The sequence below is a fragment of the Pituophis catenifer genome, unplaced genomic scaffold, assembly GCF_029215685.1.
Source record: "Pituophis catenifer annectens isolate HBS135680 unplaced genomic scaffold, rPitCat1.0.hap2 SCAF_1, whole genome shotgun sequence".
NCBI lineage: Eukaryota > Metazoa > Chordata > Lepidosauria > Squamata > Colubridae > Pituophis > Pituophis catenifer.
In genome coordinates this window covers 266,384,775-266,404,313 of record NW_027256881.1, presented here as the reverse complement: position 1 = coordinate 266,404,313, position 19,539 = coordinate 266,384,775, and the positions used below count along the sequence as shown (strand labels likewise).

General features: G+C 34.7%; 1 protein-coding gene across 1 annotated transcript in view; it reads right to left on the bottom strand.

Moving 5' to 3' along the window:
* ANO1 (anoctamin 1) overlaps nt 1-19,539 on the bottom strand; it is a 120,335-nt gene that overhangs the window by 52,524 nt on the left and 48,272 nt on the right. Inside the window, exons 4-6 of the mRNA XM_070957565.1 lie at nt 9,017-9,115; nt 5,710-5,861; nt 4,437-4,491 (exon numbers count right to left, since the gene is read on the bottom strand). Coding sequence (XP_070813666.1) covers nt 4,437-4,491; nt 5,710-5,861; nt 9,017-9,115 — 306 coding nt within the window. The remainder of the gene's footprint in view (nt 1-4,436; nt 4,492-5,709; nt 5,862-9,016; nt 9,116-19,539) is intronic.

Below are 19,539 nucleotides of genomic sequence, written 5' to 3'. Positions count from 1 at the left end.
ATTCATTGTTGTGACTTTTATTTCTGACTATAGGTTTCAGGGGCTAATAGTACTTGTCTCAACACATAAAGCAAATACCACCCATTTATCAATTAGATTTAATGCTATTGTTGGGTGGAATAATATGTTTCCTTCATTCATTTCTATCCATTCAGTTGGGCTATAAAAATCCAAATGAATCAAAGAGATTTAGAAAACTCTACCTATGGTAGTTCAGATTTTTGCAGCCCGACTGCTGTATTTTTGCAACTACATCTCTCCACCTTCTTTGTAGACATTGTTAGTTGACTAGATGAGATACTAGAAAAATTAGTTCCAAGGAAAATTGAAATAATTTCAGAAATAACTATTTTGGGGGAGGTTAGTTGATTTCCAAGACAATCCAAGTGGCTAGCTTTTGCATCAGAAGTGAATTCTGTCCTGCAGAAAGTCTGCGGCATTTATTAGTATCTTGATTACATGATTACAACAAACCAAATCCCTTTGAGTTCAGGTAAGTATGCTTATGCCTTCAACAAGTAAAGATTAAGATCACATAAAAACATTTTTATTACACCTTTTAAAAACCAGAGTTGGTTAGTAAACTTTTTTTTATTAGTATAGATATTTCAAAATGTTAAATTATTTATTATGGTATATTACAAATTTTCCAGTTATAAAATCATTGCTCTTTCCAGTGAAATGGGCACAAATGATGTTGAAAAATACATCATCGGTCTTAACATGGAAATTAGTCATCAGGGAATCAACTTATATAAATTCATATAGCTCCAAACTAGCATTCAAAAATAATAGTGGAATCTAAAAAGTGACTTTAAAAAGGGGGCATTTCAAAATTTCTAACATGGGGAATAGCCAATGTTTACATTTATATCAGTATCACCTCATTTTGTTCAGTATAAATGTAAATAATATAATCAGGAAATGTAATATAATATAATAATAATAGAGTTAGAATGGACCTTGGAGGTTTTCTAGTCCAACCCCCTGCTTAGGCAGGAAACCCTACACCACTTCAGACAAATGGTTATCCAACATCTTGTTAAAAACTTCCACTGTTGGAGCATTCACAACTGTCATGTTTATCAGGCACAAATTGAATAAAATATACATTAGTCAACTGTCTGTAATAACTGTTTTCAATATAAATGAAAGTATTGACTAATAAGATACAGTTGGTACAAGCCCCACATGACATATATAATTCATTCATATATTTATGATTGCAACCCTTCTGAAATTAAGATTAAAATTATTGTAAAACTTCAAAACTTTTCCAGCCTAATGAGTCACAAAGTGGCATATATAATCTCCAGGGCTAAGCACACCTTTAGAAACTGTGTCATATCTTTTTTCTATTTTGTTTTGCTTAATTAAGCCTTATTTTTTAAATGGATGGTGGTGAATAAAACAATAGTAGCCATATCTAGTAATTAGCTCTTACACAGCTGTGTTTCCAAGCCATGGAAACCAATTAAAAAAACTTGCCACCTTTCCTCACCTTTCTATTTTTCAGGGGAGGGGAAGCATTCTGGACAAAAACAATACTGACAGAATAACCCAACTAATTTATGTTTAGCAATTCCCAATTAGTTCAGAAAACAATGGATAGGACTGCAGTTCACAGAGATTTTTTGGAACATTTGTATGAAATTGTATAATTAGAAACAACTTTATATATGTTAACATGTGGCATTAGATAGTGAGGAAGTGTATTTTATTAGGTCATTTGCTATGTATGTAAATATGCATTTATACATAATTATCTATCTATCCATCCATCCATCCATCCATCCATCCATCCATCCATCCATTCTATTTATCTTCTATCCATCTGCTTTATAGGAAGCAAAAGAAACCTGATGTCTATAGAATTTTTACACACACACACACACACACACACACACACACACACACACACACAATATCCGGCTGGGCTTTGAGTATGATTGCCAATTGCAGATTGACTGTAAACCTGTACAACCTGTGATTTTAATTCAAAATATCTGAATGGCCACACTTTGTCCATCCTCAACTTCCTATTTCTTAAGAAATTAAAATAACATATTCACAATTTCTTTCCGTTTCCTTCTCTTCCTGAAATTTAAAAGCTACTCCTTGACGTATCTAAGACTGTTTTCTGAGTTAAATGAAATAAAATCCATGTAGAAATAAACGTGGAAGGATATATGGAAAAATCAATTCCCATAAATTCTATACGGTAGAACTGTCATTCATTAACAATTTAAACTCTTCATAGCTAAACTAAAAAAAACCCTTTTTAAACATAGGTTTTAATAAAATACATTTGTTAATAATATTAGCTGGCTTGTTTAGTCAAAATAAATGGGAGGATAACAGGGGACAAAACAAACCAGCAGTAGAATAATTAAAGAATCTGAAGGCTCTTCAGATAAGAAAAGTGGGAGTTGGAAGCAGAATTTATTATGGTATTTGGTATAGGATTACTGATGACAGTTTAGCATATGGAGGAAGATGCAGGAAGTACACAAAGGCAATAACATTCCTCATGCAATTTATACAGACTCCTTGGTGCTATAAAACTGACAAAAGGAATCTACTACAAGCTGAATACTAATCCATAGCAACTTGTAGTTAGTTCTGGGTATCGGAGCTTCTTCAAAATGCAAATGTTCCAGTTAAACATGAACTATACCACTTCAAAGCAAGATACCCCAAATGCTGAGAAAGAGTCACACTGCTACTAAATCTGGCATCCCTTCAGAGCCATTCTCCAGTTTGTTGATGATTACATTACAAATTCTATTTGGGACTACTTTGCTATGCATAGAAAATTATCCCATTGAATTATCCCTTTTTCAGGGAGTGAAAACTTTATTCAGTATTTTGACTAAAGAATGAATTATACAGTGATGTGTTTGATAGTATTTGTTACTTTATATTTCACACTAATTCTACCTAGAGAAAAGGAATATAGTTCAGGTTGAATTTGTTTAGTATGGTATGTACAGTGTACTAAACTATGTATTTTTTCTGCAACATACTGTGACATCATACTAGGCAAAATGCAAAAAAGCTCTATTACATTTAACTGACAATATTTCTATATAAAGCTTTAAGAGACGAGAAAGCAGGGAAGGCCACTCTCCTTTACCTTCCTATTCGTTTGGGAACCATGAGCTCTTAATTGGAGCAGCCTACACTTATGTTATCAGGGGATAACAAAAATGTTATATTATGTTATCAGGCATGCGGTGGCTCAGTGGCTAAGATGCTGAACTTGTCGATCGAAAGGTCGGCATTTCAGCAGTTTGAATCCCTAGTGTCGCGTAACATGGTTAGCTCCCGTTACTTGTCCCAGCTTCTGCCAACCTAGCAGTTTGAAAGCACATAAAAAATGCAAGTAGAAAAATAGGGACCACCTTTGATAGGAAGGTAACAGCGTTCCATGCGCCTTTGACGTTCAGTCATGCCGGCCACATGACCACGGAGACGTCTTCGGACAGCACTGGCTCTTCGGCTTTGAAACAGAGATGAGCACCGCCCCCTAGAGCCAGAAACGACTAGCATATATGTGCAAGGGGAACCTTTACATTTACCCTTTTACACTTATGTTACAGGATTTTGTGAAGAAAACTAATTAAGTTTTTCAGCTGTGGGAGTTTGTATTAGTAGAACTAGTAGACACTTTCCTACTATCTTGAAGTTCCTTCAGATGTCCTCAGAATCTATTCCCAAAGTCTTCCCAATTCTCTAGAACTGACTTTGGTGGCACCTACAATGGGAAAAGTGGAAAAGAAAGCTTTCCTGCGAGAGCAGCAATGCATTCAGGCATACTTTAGTGCTAGATATTTATCCTGCTTTATGACATCAACATGTTTTGCAATATTTCCCAATGATATATTGTACATTTACATATTAACAAAATGTTTTAAGACTGAGCAATAAAAATCAGTTATTCACCACTATCTTTTCTTCATTTTTTTTTTGTTTCTAAGAAAAATATTTATTTTGGATTTTGGTCATTCTAGTTTTTTTTGTTTTGTTTTTTTTTTGTTTTGTTTTTTGTATTATCATTTATGTTTGAATTGATTATTTTTTTATTTTTTTAAGATTAAAAAAATAAAATACATCTTTTTAGATTGACTAGTAGGTATGCAGAACTTTTTCTGAATTGAGAGTCATAATTCAAAAGAATAGTGGCCTGGAACAAGAACTCAATTTTATTTTATTTCATTTACATTTAATTAACATTAAACAGTTTACACTTTACACTCACATATTTAATAAGTTTCCTCTCCTACCACATTAAAAATTAAGATAAGATGGAAAGATGTATGAGTCAGGTTATTCACTTCTGATGTAGATTTTCATATAATGAATTATATAGAAATCATGAAAACAGCTAAAGAGGAATACCATATTACTGTAATATTTTAGAAATACATACTTACTATGGTACTTCTAGTTTTGCTATCAAAAAAGGAGTCTTTATCAGAGAGGTCAAACCTGTGATAATAGTAGAGAAGGAAAAGAAAAAAATTAAAAAAAACCCTGAATAAATGTAAAGCAATATACAACAGAATCATTTTATCGACCTCGGAAGAATGGAAGGCTAAGTCAACATTGAGCCTGGTGAGATTCGATCTGCCAAACTGCTGGCAGCCGGTGATCAGCAGAAGTAGCCTGCAGCACTGCACTCTAACCACTGTGCTGCTTTCTAGACCTATAATATATAGACCTGTTGCTTCAGCCTACAATTCTGAAAGGGCTCTGCTGATGACCATATCAAAACATTGCTTTTCAAGAAAATTGTACAGTAGAATCATAAGGCGGTACGGTCTAACAACATCCCTAGTAACTAAAAGTCATATTCTTTATTCAACTGAGAAATATCCTGTAATGATTGCTAAACTGAATACTGTCACATGGAGACCGAATTAGAATATTAAAAATGTCCTGCTGGATCAGATCCCTGGCCCATTTAGTCCAGCAGTCAATTCTTACAATGCCTAACATCTACACAAGGAAGCCCAGTAGACACCCAGTAGAAGTTCATATACTTTAATTGTCTGTGTGCTGTTTTTCCTTGTATTACAACTTTTATGAACTTTTAATAGGTTGCTTTTCTCATGGTTTATATTGTATTCTGCTTGTGGTAAAAAAGAGATTACAAGATAGACTTGGCCGTAGAATGTGATGCTGCTTTCTCTCTTGAACCACTTTTGGGAAAGTGTGGCATACACACCAATGGGTTTTTAATAAAGAAAGAGAAAAAGCAGCCAAATAAGATATCTACCATTCTTTTATTAGTCTTAGCTTTGGGAATCCAACTATTTGTGTATCAAGCTACTTGTATGTCTTTAGAAGTAAGCCTGATTGGATTCAGCTGGCTTATTTCCCGATCAGTCAGGGCAGAACTACAGCCTGAAACTGGAATCCTGTATCTCTTTACTTGGGGGCATGGCTTGAACTCAGTGGGATTTAACTTGCAGATGGGTATAGGATTATTTCGTAAGTCATTAAGGAAATTCATCATGACAAAAATCTTCCATGAGCTAGACAAGATCCTGTTTATTTGGAAAAAATGATAAATTTAGTGCAAATTGTATTCAGGCACAACCCTACACATTTCTATTAATATTCACATATTTGAGCCTAGTACTATTCCCAGGGGCCAATTCTGTTGTAAATGACATGAACTAAAACCAATGAACTTTAACTTACAAGTGTTGCTTCTCCCTTGAGAAAGGATAGGAAAGTCGTTTCACTGTCTGATGCTTATGTTCTGCCACTTTAGGTTGAATGGGTTCTGTTATTTTTTGGATTACAGAATTGATCTTTTTCAAAAGGCCATGAGGTTGATGAATTTGATACACCTAAGGATTGAAAAGACTTTTTTTAAAAAAAAATCCTACTTCATTTAAATCATTTGTAGAATGTACCACGGCTTTAAAAAAAGTAAAACTTTTAATCAGGACAGTTAAAATTAGAAAATCATTATGGGTTGTTGTTGTTAGTCACAAAGTCGTGTCCGACCCATCATGACCCCATGGACGACGTTCCTCTAGGCCAGTGTTTCACAACCTTGGTAGCTTGAAGATGGGTGGACTTCAACTCCCAGAATCCCCCAGCCAGTGCTGCTGGCTGGGAGATTCTAGGAGTTGAAGTCCACCCATCTTCAAGCTACCAAGGTTGAGTAACACTGCTCTAGGCCTTCCTGTCCTCTACCATCTGCCGGAGTCCATTTAAACTCACACCGACTGCTTCAGTGACTCCATCCAGACACCTCATTCTCTGTCGTCCCGTTCTTCTTTTGCCCTCAATCATTCCCAGCATTAGGCTCTTCTCCAGTGAGTCCTTCCTTTTCATTAGGTGGCCAAAGTATTAGATAGCCAAAGTATTTACCCATAAATCATTATGGGTGGTGATGTCCAAATGTTGAAATGAAAGGTCATGTAAAGATAGGACTATAGGAATATGAATCTTATGCAATTATGGTTCTAATTATGACAGAATGGCTTCCAACAATAGGGATTGGATGATAATTTTTATATTACATAAACTTTCTGCAAGCAAAAAAACAAAAGCAAATTTTTGTTTATAATGTATACCCCATTACATTATACAAAATTCTGTTTCCAGCACCTTATCCTTGCTGATTTGGATCATATTACTTCATATTTTTCTGGCCAAGGAGGCTCAATTCCTTCTGATCTCCTTAATTCAGATTTTCTAAAAATGATGGATGGATTACTTTAAATTTAGAAATTTAATTAAAATAAATAACATGATAAATAGAACTTGATCAGATACTGTTACAAAATTCAAGCCTAATGTTTAATTTTAGTTTTACTTAAAATAAATTGCTTTATACTCTAAGGCTGTCTGTTCTTCCATTAGAGACATTTCCCTTCAGAGTCTGGGTTCTGCACTTAGTATGTCATTAAATATTGATCCATTTCTCAATTTTGCACCCTGAACAGGTACAGACACATCTTTCAAAAGCATAGTATTCAATCACATAATATTCTATGGTGACAATGGGCTTTTAGAATTGTACTTCAAATATTCATTGGAAATTAAAACTAGATTCTACTAGTTCTTTTATGCTTGTAATTCACATATCCATGTCTATATATAGAATCATAATTTCAGCATAATATTGTCATTAAAATAATTTGACTTTTCAAACTTATTTTTTAATGAGAGAAGTATTTAACTGAAAACACAGAAATAATCTTATTTATATAGACATACATTAAAATTTCCATGGTAGAGACACAGACTAGAATGTTTTAAACAACAGTTTGTTGTGCCTACTGGTCAGACTCAGATGTAACCCAGACTCCGCAGGGAAATGTCTCTAGTGGAAGAAGAGACAGCTTTAGAATACAAAGTAATTATTTTAAGTAAAACTAAAATTAAACATTAGACTTGAATTTTGTAACAGTATCTGTTCAAGTTCTATTTATCATATAACATTTATCATGTTATTTATTTTAATTATATTTCCAAATTTAAAGTAACACAAAGCTATAATACTGTGATGGTGAACCTATGGCACGGTAAGCGAACCCATGTCGCCCGGCATACACAGACTTGCCTATTTGTCTTCCAGATTTCTGGCAGCCATGCACGTGCGACGATCAGCTGTTCTTCGCATACACGGCAGTGCCGAAAACTGGTGTGCGCATGCACACCAGCCAGCTGATCGTCAGGTGCACATGCATGCCAGAACCCAGAAGTCCAGTTTTTCCAGAGCGCGATCCCTTCATGCACGCGGCAGTGCTGAAAACCACCCTGCACATGCATGCCAGCCAGCTGATTGTCGAGCATGCATGCGCGCTAGAACCCGGAAGTTTGGCTTTTCTGGAGCATGCCCCCAACGAGCGTGCGTGCGTGTGATGTTTCCACACGACTTTTTCAGCACTTGGTGCCAAAAAGTTTCACCATCACTGCTGTAATAGATAGATTCACACATTATATTAAACTCAAAACCTATTAGGTTTGAACTAGGGTGTTAAGTAAATTCATTGAAATCAATGGGACTTAAGTAATGATATGTTAGTCATAATTTCAGTAAATTTATTCTTATTATGATGATCCATCCCATCCTCTCAAAGGATCCTTTAGAACTGTAGCCTCATAAACTATGATTAGAAAAGATGAAATTTAGCAAAGTTAAGGCATACACAGATTTATGTCTGTAGAATAGCTAATGGCCTTGTTTGCTTTAGCAGTCATATTTTCTTTTTAAAAATCTACTATATTTAGCATGTACTGTAGTAATTCTTTTTCTTGAGAAGTGCTGTTTCTTTATGTAATGCATGTTGAATTGCCATTCCAATGGCCATTCCAATTGCTGAGCATCTGACATAAAATCTAACATTTAAACCTCATCACGCATGCACATTGAAGACAATAATGGCTTTATCTGTGGTGTGAAATCAGAAAAAGATAACTAACACTCACTTAATTGTGGGAGACCCTTGGTTACCTTGTACTTTCCAAATATTTTGGACGATTATTCTATAAATCATATCCAATATGGCTAAAGTCAGAGAGAATTCTAATTCTGACTGAAGAGCATCAGGTTGCACATTGTTAATATCAGTGAAATTAGAATTTTAGGATGGGATGAGAGGAGTGGCTGATGGCAATAGAAAAAAACCTGCAGCTGAATCAAAAGCAAACACAGGCAGCCTGTTTTATGCATGATTTTTGGAAAGACATGCAATAAATATTTATAAGATTAACTACAAAATGGCACCAACTATGTCTACGTATCTTTTAAGGAACACATTTCTGCAATGCAGTGCAATGAACATGCATAAACATTTATATCTTGCAGCATTACAATTCATACATTGCTCTATAAATTGTGTCACAAACTGTACCAAGAGGTTTAGTTAAATATCCTGCTTCTCTTACAGGCAGACTATTTTAATTTATGAGGAGACTATGAAAAGAAGTTAATGTCATGTCATTTAAATGTTTAGACCTCCTGATGTTAAAGAATACTAAAACTAACCTTTTTTGTGGGCATCTTCAGTTTCATAAACTCTGCTTCGCGGCACAAAACATTCCAAGGAGCATGAATTTTTATAAATCCAAGACCATGTATTTTTGTCTTTAAAAAAAAACAGACAGAAAAATAAACCTTTAAACCAAATAAACACAAAGCACCATTTGTTCAATTTCATTTATATTGCCTTGCAAGTTTTTCTTCTTTAAAAGGAGAACATAATGATTATGGAGCAAATAAAAGAAGGCTGATGAAAGATATATAGACCAGGTAAAGCATTTTGGCAGAAGTAAACAAAACCCAGTTTAAATAATATGCCTTAAATAAAGCTTTCGAAATCAACACTAATATTAAATGGTACTCTTTTCAAATGAAATAGTGCTACTATAAAAAAGTTACTAACCTATCATTTGAACATTGCAATCTGACAATTCACCAGAAACATTTGGCTACAATTTATTACTCATTTACTCTTTTCAGAGTCCCACTCACTGTAATTGAAATTTTACTTTATTTATGCTCAAATTAATTAACATCTTCAAATTCCTTGTCTAATTGACAAGATCATTGTTTTAATATTAATTATTTCAGATACACCAGACCCTCTTATCATTCAAAGTATTAGTGCCAGTGGATTTCCTGGGCAATCCACTTTGACAATCCTACAGATTTTTGTTTTTAAGACAATTTTCCAAAGTCTGGGCAAGTTAACCCTTCCAAGAAGACAAGTTACAGAGCTAAGATCTGTTCTCTGTCTTTGATTTGATTGCCATTATTGCTGTGGTAGTTTACACAAGCATAAAAGCTTGTTTTCATACTGCTGCCCTGAACATCTGCTTACAAGAAATACATTACTCAAGAGACATAAGTAGCTGCCAATCCCAATATGGCAGAGCTTCAAAAACACGTACGGTATTAGCTTACTTCATGGAGGAGAACTTAATCAATTTAATATATGCTTTCCTTGAAACGAGCTTTTACTTTTATCCAATTTAAGGTCAACAATAAGGTTTCAGTGACACACAATTGCAAGAAATTCTTTTGCCACATATGCCATTTTATTTTCCTGTGAACATCACCGGACATTTGCTTATGTTTTTGATGTCACATATTGCTGACTAGTGTCTTGCTGAGTAGTGTCTTATTCATGCTTATATGGAAGACAGTCTCATTGAATTCAATGACTTAACTCAATGACTCAATTCAATCTTATAGATTCAGACTTACAGTCAAGATGTTATTATAGGATTACAGTACTGAACTCTAATGTTCTAAGTTTTTCCTGGGATTAGGTCTTAGAGAATACAGTAGAGCTTACATTACAGTAGGGCTTAGAGAATACAGTAGGGCTTACATTGTACAGCTGGTATATCAAAATGCCTTGAAATAAACTATTTATTTAAAATTAATTCATACAAATTGTAGTTAACTACACCCTAATTATTTATCACTGCTATGACCCCACTTTTGTAGAAAACAAATATTGGTCATCAAATTGCAAAAAATACTAATAAAATCTCACATTTGCTTTATATAGATGATCTGAAGCTTTATGGAAAATCAGAAATTGAAATACAGTTATTAAACATTATAAAAATTTTTATCACAGTGATATTTGGCCTAGAAAAATGTGCACTAGCAATAAATAGAGGTAAAATCATGAATGGTAGTACAATTTAAATACTGAATAGCTAAATCGTTAGGAGCCATCAGGATGGAGCCTACAAGTATCTTGGCCATTTACAGTTGGATAACATCAAGCATGGAAAAGTTAAAACTGTGATTAGTAAAGTATACATCCAAAGAGCAAGAACATTGCTAAGGACAAAACTAAATGGTGGAAACACCTTCAAAGTTTTTAATTAATTAAAAATAATTCTATAGCTCCCCATTTTATACCAAACTCTGGGGGGGCTCCCAATCAAGAATTAAAACAACATAAAAACCATATTAAAACTATTTAAATCATAAGCATTAAAAACAAAAAACTGGCACCAAGTCAAGCTACCAATACCAACATGTACTGTAGTTACCAATGCCTAGGCTATACTTGTGATATGATACACTGCTAGAATTAACTAGTTGCAAGTTGAACTAGACAGTTTGGACTTAAGAACAAGAAAACTGATGACTATTCATTATATATTAAATCCCCGTAGTGATATTGACATATTACACCTGTCTGCAAAAATGGAGGCAAGGTTTACTTCAAGTTAAATACACTTCTGAAGAAGAAAAGCATGCACTACATTAATTACATAAAAAACCAGGCAAAATGAGCTTTGATGCAAGTTACAAACTGGAACTCATTGAATGTGCAGGAAACAAAACATGAATATCAAAATAACATTATGAAAACACAGAGAGAATTCTGGCAAGGAAAAATATTACATGGTCAATTTGTACAAAAGATTAAGGGGAAAGTGAATTAAGATAACACCTGGCAATGGTTGACAACTGAAACATTCAAGAAAAGAAACTGAAGGCTTTTTTTTTGTCTACTCAAGAACAAATTATTTGAACTAATGTAGAGGAAATCTCTAAGCTACACCAACAACCTGTTAATGCATTTGAAAGCCTTGATGCTTATAGTCAGCTAGACCAAAATAGATAATTGATTACTGATTGATTGAAGTTTTAATTTAGCTAGCAGATATAACAGGTCAGCAAACATACTGTGTTCCAAATATACTTTTTTTCTGAAACAGATGTATCACACTGAATAATCAAAGATTCATATAACTTTCACCCAATATAAAATGAAAACACTTTTACTACTTCCTTTTCCCTTATCTTAGTATATGGGAAGTCTGGCATGATAATTATTCCCATGTCAGGTAAATTAGAGTCACTCCCATTGAAATACATACGTTTTTCTATTTTAATTATGCTGGCACTATTTGATTTATATCTCAATTATTATTCTAGATGTTTTATTTAACACCTATACTGTACTACCGATTTCTAGTCACAACCTAATTGCATTTTTGAGCCCAGCATTTAATTTAGAATATTTGCTAAAAGGTTCCCATCAATAAAGAGAAGCTACAATAGTAACATCAATATTTCTTTTTCACAGAGACTTGGAATTCCTATAATCTTTAAAAACAATGACATGAGTAGTCTTTGGTCCTTTTGAACACAGTTTCCCTTAAACATAGGAAAATGTTACTACAAGATTCTAAATACAGATGAATCTTTTTGTTTAAAATTGTCTGCCCTATTCTTGTATGCAACGCGATGCAAATGTGCTGCTTAAAGGATGCAGAATGCCCATCAGCATCTTTCATCTGTGAAAATTTACACTGTTGGAACAGTATGTTATCAAACCAATCACTTATTGGTTTGGGTTGGAAAATATAACTTACATTTCTTCATTCTCTGCCTTCCAATAAAGTTTGATATGCATTGAAACAAACAACAGTAGGACAAACGTTTTCTAAATTTGTGGAAACTAAGATGTGATTCTAAATGCCTTTGAATTCTAAATACTTCTAGGATTATTTATACATTATTTATAACATTTATTAGGCACCTATTTTACCATAAGGTAACTCTGGGAGGCTTACAGTCATTAAAATATGTCTATACGTATACATTAAAATATAAATAAACTAAAATCAAACATGTGGGGAGGGTGAGGGTGGTGTGGGAGGAAGTGGGATCTGTTATTATTTGATCAACCATCTTACTGTGTTGTTTCCCCATTAGGGCCCCAAACCAACTGGCAGAGTTATATTTTAGGCCCTTATGAAAGGATAGGAGGGTTGGGGCCAACCTCACATGTGGGGGGGGAGATGTTCCAGAGGGCAGCAGCCACAGCAGAGAAGGGTCTCCTCCTGGACTCCACCAGCTGGAATAATTGGGCTGACAGGACCCACAGCACAAGTCTACTAGCACAAGTGGGACAGGCCAGTGGGGTGAGACCATCACTCAAGTAATCTGCATAGGAAAGATTTATATCTGCAACAGCATCAGCTTTTTAAACTATATTTGAAAGAAAGTATGTTTAATTAGTTTGTTTACCTCTAACACTTAAATCATTCTTAGAAAGTGGCATTCTTCAGCTCTGCATGTTTAAAACTACAATATATTTTTTCAATCCATAAGATTTAATTCAATGATGCACAGGACAAAATAATGAGGTTCATTTTATATCTCCCATATAAGGCCAGATCATACGATCAAATTCAATAATTTGGGGATATGGTTTGAGTAAGCCTAAAATCATGGATTAAGAACATAGGATTTAACCATCAATATGTGTTTGAATGTTTGCTAGTAATACAGCTCTCAAAGACGCAGCTTTTGTCTTTTATTTAGTTATTTATTTACAAACTGTTATTTAATGTAAAGGCATTTCTATCAATGATGGAATGACTCTCTCTCTTTCTCTCTGATACACACACACACACACACACACACACACACCTTTTTGGACACTTAACAAACCTTTGACAGGGCATTATCACAGTATACATATGGCCACATGAATGGACTAGTTGTATTGGATTACATCTAGACTGGTATGAAATAGAGAAATCCTATAGTAATAGCATAATAGTTTATTATAAGAAAGAATTAGTTGGAGTCCTAAAGGAAAGGAAGCAAATCTGGCAAGATTAAGCAGATTTTCAGAGAAAACTTGTAAAAGTGTGTATTTCTTCAGGCATTCTACTGGGATTAGAGTGTACTGGGATATTTCTACAAAACCCTAGGCCTTGATCTTATTTTAGTAAATATGACTCTTGTTTTTTAGTTACTCATCTTCACCCTTGCGTGACTATCCTTGCAAAAGGCCACTGGCAGAGAGGGACACATCCCTTTGGGAAATAATACTGTCAAGTCAAAATATACTTCCGTGGGAATCTCTTTACTTGTTTGTTTTGGAACCCTTCCCCTTGAAGAAAAACATATTCTCCCACCTATTTATCTCTCTATTGTACAGATTCATACATGGGCTGAAATGACTATGAGCTAAGGTGAATTCTTCTGAACACAACATTAGAAGCCTGCAATATTGCCCTTTATTTGTGTTATTCTTTCAGAACTAATATCTTTGTACAGATAGGATAGTAATTCCATGGAAATGGGTACTTATCTTAAGATATATCATGACATCACTGTAAGTTGTGGCTTTGTCTCCAAATTCAAAGTCATCCAGGGAAACTAAATGCACAAACCAACAGAAGAAATACTTTTTTCTGAATGTAGTTAAATTGCCCTCCTATGAAGAAAGACTACACTAACCGAGCCTCCTTAGCTTGGAGTAAGAGCCAGTTGGCATAATGCTTCCAGGCTAGAAACCAAGAGACCGCGAATTCTAGTCCTGCCTTAGGCATAAAGCCAAGTGAGTGATCTTGGGCCAGTCACTTTCTTCAGCCCTAGGAAGAAGGCAATGGAAAACCACTTCTGAAAAACCTTGCCAACAAAATTACAGGGATTTATCTAGGCAATCTCTGTGAATTAGATACAATTGAACAGAAAGAAAAAAAAGAAGGTAAAAGATAAGAACATGATAGTTATATATAAATTCATTCATGTCATAGATAATAGGCAGAGAGGAAACTTGCCTCATTCTTACAATTTTAGCAGTTTAAGGTATCCACCAAAATTAAATACAAACAGTTTCAGAACCAATAAAAGAAAATACCACAGCACTGTAGAAATGGCTACCAGTAGTTCTAATGTTTAGCCAATTTCTGCCACTTTAAAAGAGGACAGAAGGAGTTAATGGAAGAATAGGCTGTGGATGGCTACTAACATTGATTGGCTCTTTATCACCTTATGAATTATAGACAGTTTACTATATGCAATGATGATTGAGAAATGATGGGGATATCTATACTCCCATCCAGCCTTATGAACTTTCCAAATGCATCTAGTTTGCCATGGAAAATTAGACTACCTGGGCCTATGATTTGATCTACAAGTGTGTTTCCTATGTTCCTATCTCTTTAAATTCGGAACTTAGAATATGTAATATAAGAAACTTTAAAATAAACTTTTTATAGCCTACCTTTAGAATCTTTATATTTTATACCCAGTACAACCCTGTGAACTGTTGCAAAACCTGAATATGAGGGAATATGAGAATCTGCATTCAGTAAAATTAGTATTGCTTTTTCCCAAGCTTATTACATGTATTATGAAAGGTATATAGTATTACATACCATGAATGATACACAAGGCACTAGCACTACTACTGTTTTATACTGTTCCATCTGGATATCCTTCCACTTCTTTTTGTAAGCACGCTGAAAACATTGTTATTTATTTTGGCAATGACATTGTGGTGGACTAACCACATTCATTTGTATGCATATGCTCTGATATCTTTTTGCATTGCTCTAGATCATACATTGCATTTTAAATTCTATATAAGAAATATTAATATTGTACAATGTGGGGATATGCATACCATGATTGGGAGAATAAAAATACTGTAAATGAATAAAGTGATCTCGCAAATTAGATTAGATTCTGTCTTCTTATATATTTGAGTTAACATGAGTTTCAAATGAAAAGCAGTACAGTACTACTCAACATTATGAAGCATTATATTTGATTTATAGGTTTGGTAAAAAAAATTATAACCACCATCTGCCCAAGTGCCCAAATTAGTTGTCCCAGATATAAATTTATTATGCCTCATTTCATCATAATTTAATCTCTTTCACATAACACATGGATTTAGTTGTACCACCAGAAGTCCCTGCCATTTCTGAGAAAAACAGCTTAATTACCATTATTTAGCTTTTTTCTTCTTTTAACTGATATAACACATTTTGACTAATTTATTTGATGAGTTAGGAGGTACCTTTAAAATTTCTGAAATCGGACTTCCGGTGGCACCGCAGGCGCCGAAGACGCTCCTTTTTGAGTGCCAGCCCCGCGATCATGTAAAGCCGCTAGAACAGCGCAAATCAGCTGTCTAGTGGCTTGGAATCTTTCTTCCCGGGAAAAGGGGAGGAAGAGAGCAGACGGGCGTAGGTAGAGCTCCCCAAGGAGCCCCAGGAACAATTCTGGGGCTCGAAGGGTGAGAGCTCCCTGGAAGCCCAACAGAGCTCCGGATCCGGGACGTTTCTGCTTTAAGCAGAAGACGACGACGCGACCACCCCTGCAAACAACGCTTGGAATAAACATCATTCGGAAGCAGGCTGAGCAAACTCAGGAGAGATCAGATTTGCAAGTACTGAACTTTAACTCCCAATGTGTATTACTTCTTTCTGACTCATTAAGGGGAGAAAGTGAAACCAAGATCGCGACTGAGCTTTAATGGGGCGTGAAAACGAAAGTTAAAAAGGAAAGTTTCGTTTAGCCCCTGTTCAAAATTAGAGATTTTTGCTTTAAAAAAATAAAGAAGATTAAAGGCTAAAAAGACTACAGCAGTGATTTTTTTTAAAAAAAGGATTGATATTATTTAAAGACTTTTTGGAATTTTTGGATTTGGTGGATTTGTTGTTCTGGCTGCTGAATAAATTCAAATTGGAAACTAAAAATGGCTTCAAAACAAATAAAGACTATTGCCCCTAAAAGTGCAGGGAGCTCGCCAGCTCAAACGTCCAAATTGCAATCTCTCTCTGTTCCAACGGAACCACCAATATTAACACTTGAAATGTTGCAGGAAGCCCTTAAAACACAAGCCTCTGTTACAGAAAAAAAAATTACTTCGGCATTTGAGGATAAAATTCGAGATGTTGCTGAGGAGATAGTTCAAATTAAAGAGATTATTCAAAAACAAAATCAAGAAATTAGAGAAGGTATTATCATGGCAGTTCAAGGTCTGGCAGGCCATATTGAAGCAATAGATGAAAAAGTGGAAGAAATTAAGCAGTCTAATGAGAACTTGGAAAATAAAATGGGAGAGGTCCAGAATAAGATGGAAAGAGCAGAGGCCGATGTGATAATGATACAATACAGAGATATGGAATTTGCTTTGAGAATAAGAGGCCTCAAAGAAAATAAGCAAGAGAATTTGAGAGAGATCTTTTCAGAAGCATTTGCACAGATAATGGGAGAGCAAAAAGCAAATCTTGAATGGCAAATTGACAACATTTACTGTGTTAATTCATGGGTTGAGAGACAGAAACATTTACCAAGAGACATTGTAGTCTATTTTACAACAAGGAGAATACACAATGAAATCCTACAAGTCACTTTTAAAAATAAACTTCAAGTGCAGGGGCAGGAGGTTTTAATACTGAAAGAAATCTCCCCCAAAATGTTGAGAGCCAAAAGGGATTATGCCTTTCTGGTGGAAGAACTGAGAAACCGTCAGATACAGAACAGATGGGAGGTTCCAGCTGGACTAGTGGTGAACTATTCAGGAGAAAGATATTGTCTTAACTCAATGTGGAAGGCAAGAGATATTTACACCAATGTACTAAAGGCTGGATGCCCACAGTCCCCAGAAGCCAGAAGGAAGACAGAAGCAGAGGGGGCAACAAAGGGGGAGAAGGAAGAATCGCTGGCACAGGCCCAAAGGGGAACTTTTATTACTCAAGAAGATTTAATACAACTTTCAACTACTGCTCAAGCTTTGAAGGTATTCGATAAAATAGAAGAACCTAAGGATCAAAGACAGACCCGAGTGGCAGCCAAGCATCAAAAAGCATTAAGACTGCAGCAACTACAGATGATTCAAGAAACTACAAAAACAGAAGCAGTGGGAGGAGTAAGACCAAAAAGCAAAATGCATGGAGATTTCCAGCAGATGCTACAAAAGCTTCAGGTGGCCAAGAATGGCAACTAGATTTCTGACTTGGAATGTTAATGGCCTAAATTCACCACAAAACAGGAGAAAAATATTTCATTATTTGAAACAGTTTAAAAATGATGTAATCTGTCTACAAGAGACTCATATTAGAAGGAAAAATCAAAAATATTTAATAAATGCAAGGTTAGGCATACATTTTGTTGCATCTGCCTCCGAGAAGAAGAATGGTATAGTTATATACCTAAAAAAAGACGTAATTGCTAAATTAATTGAAGCAGATGATCAAGGAAGATTTATAGCAATTGAACTTTTAATAAAAGGAGAAAAAATACTTTTAATTGGAGTCTATGCACCGAACCAACAACAGGAAAAAATTTATAAGTTTTTACATTCCAAGTTACTACAATGGGATTATAAATCATGTATTTTACTGGGCGATTGGAATGGAGTTTTGGACACTAAAAAAGATAAGAAGGGGCTCTTGCAGAATATCTCAACGCGTGCCAGATTGCCAAAATTGTTTTTTGAAATGATGGATGATATGGAGTTGAGAGATATCTGGCAAGAGAGGAACCCCGAAGAAAAAGACTTTACCTTTTTTTCCTGATAGACATCAATCTTTCTCTAGGATTGATTTCATATTAACTACTAATGATATTTTTTCTAGGGTGAAGAAGACAAAGATCTGCCCAAGAGCTTTAACGGATCATAGTCCAGTTTGGATGGAATTAGAGTATGGAATGGGATTTAAGAGGTCTTGAAGGTTAAATGAAAATCTGTTTAGATATGAGGAAAATGTAAAAGAATGTAAAAAATTTATGAAAGAATTTTTCATTATAAATATGCATAAGGGTACATCTATGGAAATGGTTTGGGATGCAAGTAAAGCATATATGAGAGGTATTTTGATATATTTGAATAATAAACATAAACAGGAAAAAAAAGGAAGAACTTAGAAGAGGAAATTTAAAAAAAAAGAACAAGCTTTGATATTGAACCCAGCAGACAAGAAAATAAAAGAGGCAATTAACTTATTGCGAGGGCAATTTAATATGTTAATGGCAGATCAGGTCGCAACTAATTTGCAATATGCTAAACATAATACTTTTTCAATGCTAATAAATCAGGGAGATAGTTAGCATATCTGTTAAGGAAAAAACAAAAGTCACGGACCATAGAGAAAATAGAATATAAAGGTAAAGAGGTTTATCAGCAAAATATGATTAAAAAAGCATTTTTAGAATTTTATACGAGGTTGTATGCTAGTGATAAAATTCAAAGTATAGATATAGATAGATACTTACAGAAAGAGAATATTCCTACAATTACAAAAGAGCAAAGGGAAGGTTTAAATCAACCAATAACTTCCGAGGAGATTATGTTTGCAATTAAGCAGTTGAAAGTGGGTAAAGCTCCTGGGACGGATGGTTTGACAGCTGCTTATTATAAACACTTGCAGTTAGAACTGGTGGGACCATTCAAAGAATTATTTACTAACATACAATCTGGAGGAAATGTACCCCCATCCTGGAGGACAGCTTATATTTCTTTGATTCCAAAGGAGGAGCAAGACCACACCCAGCCAAAAAATTCTAGGCCTATATCACTTTTAAATACAGATTACAAGATTTTTGCTAAAATACTAGCAAATAGGTTAATGACAGTCATGCAACAAATGATTCATAATGATCAAACTGGTTTTATAATTGGTAGACAAATGAGAGTAATGTAAGGCAAGTTGTTAACCTATTGGAGTATTTGGGAAAGAACAACCAAATCCCTGCGGTGCTGATATTTCTTGATGCGGAGA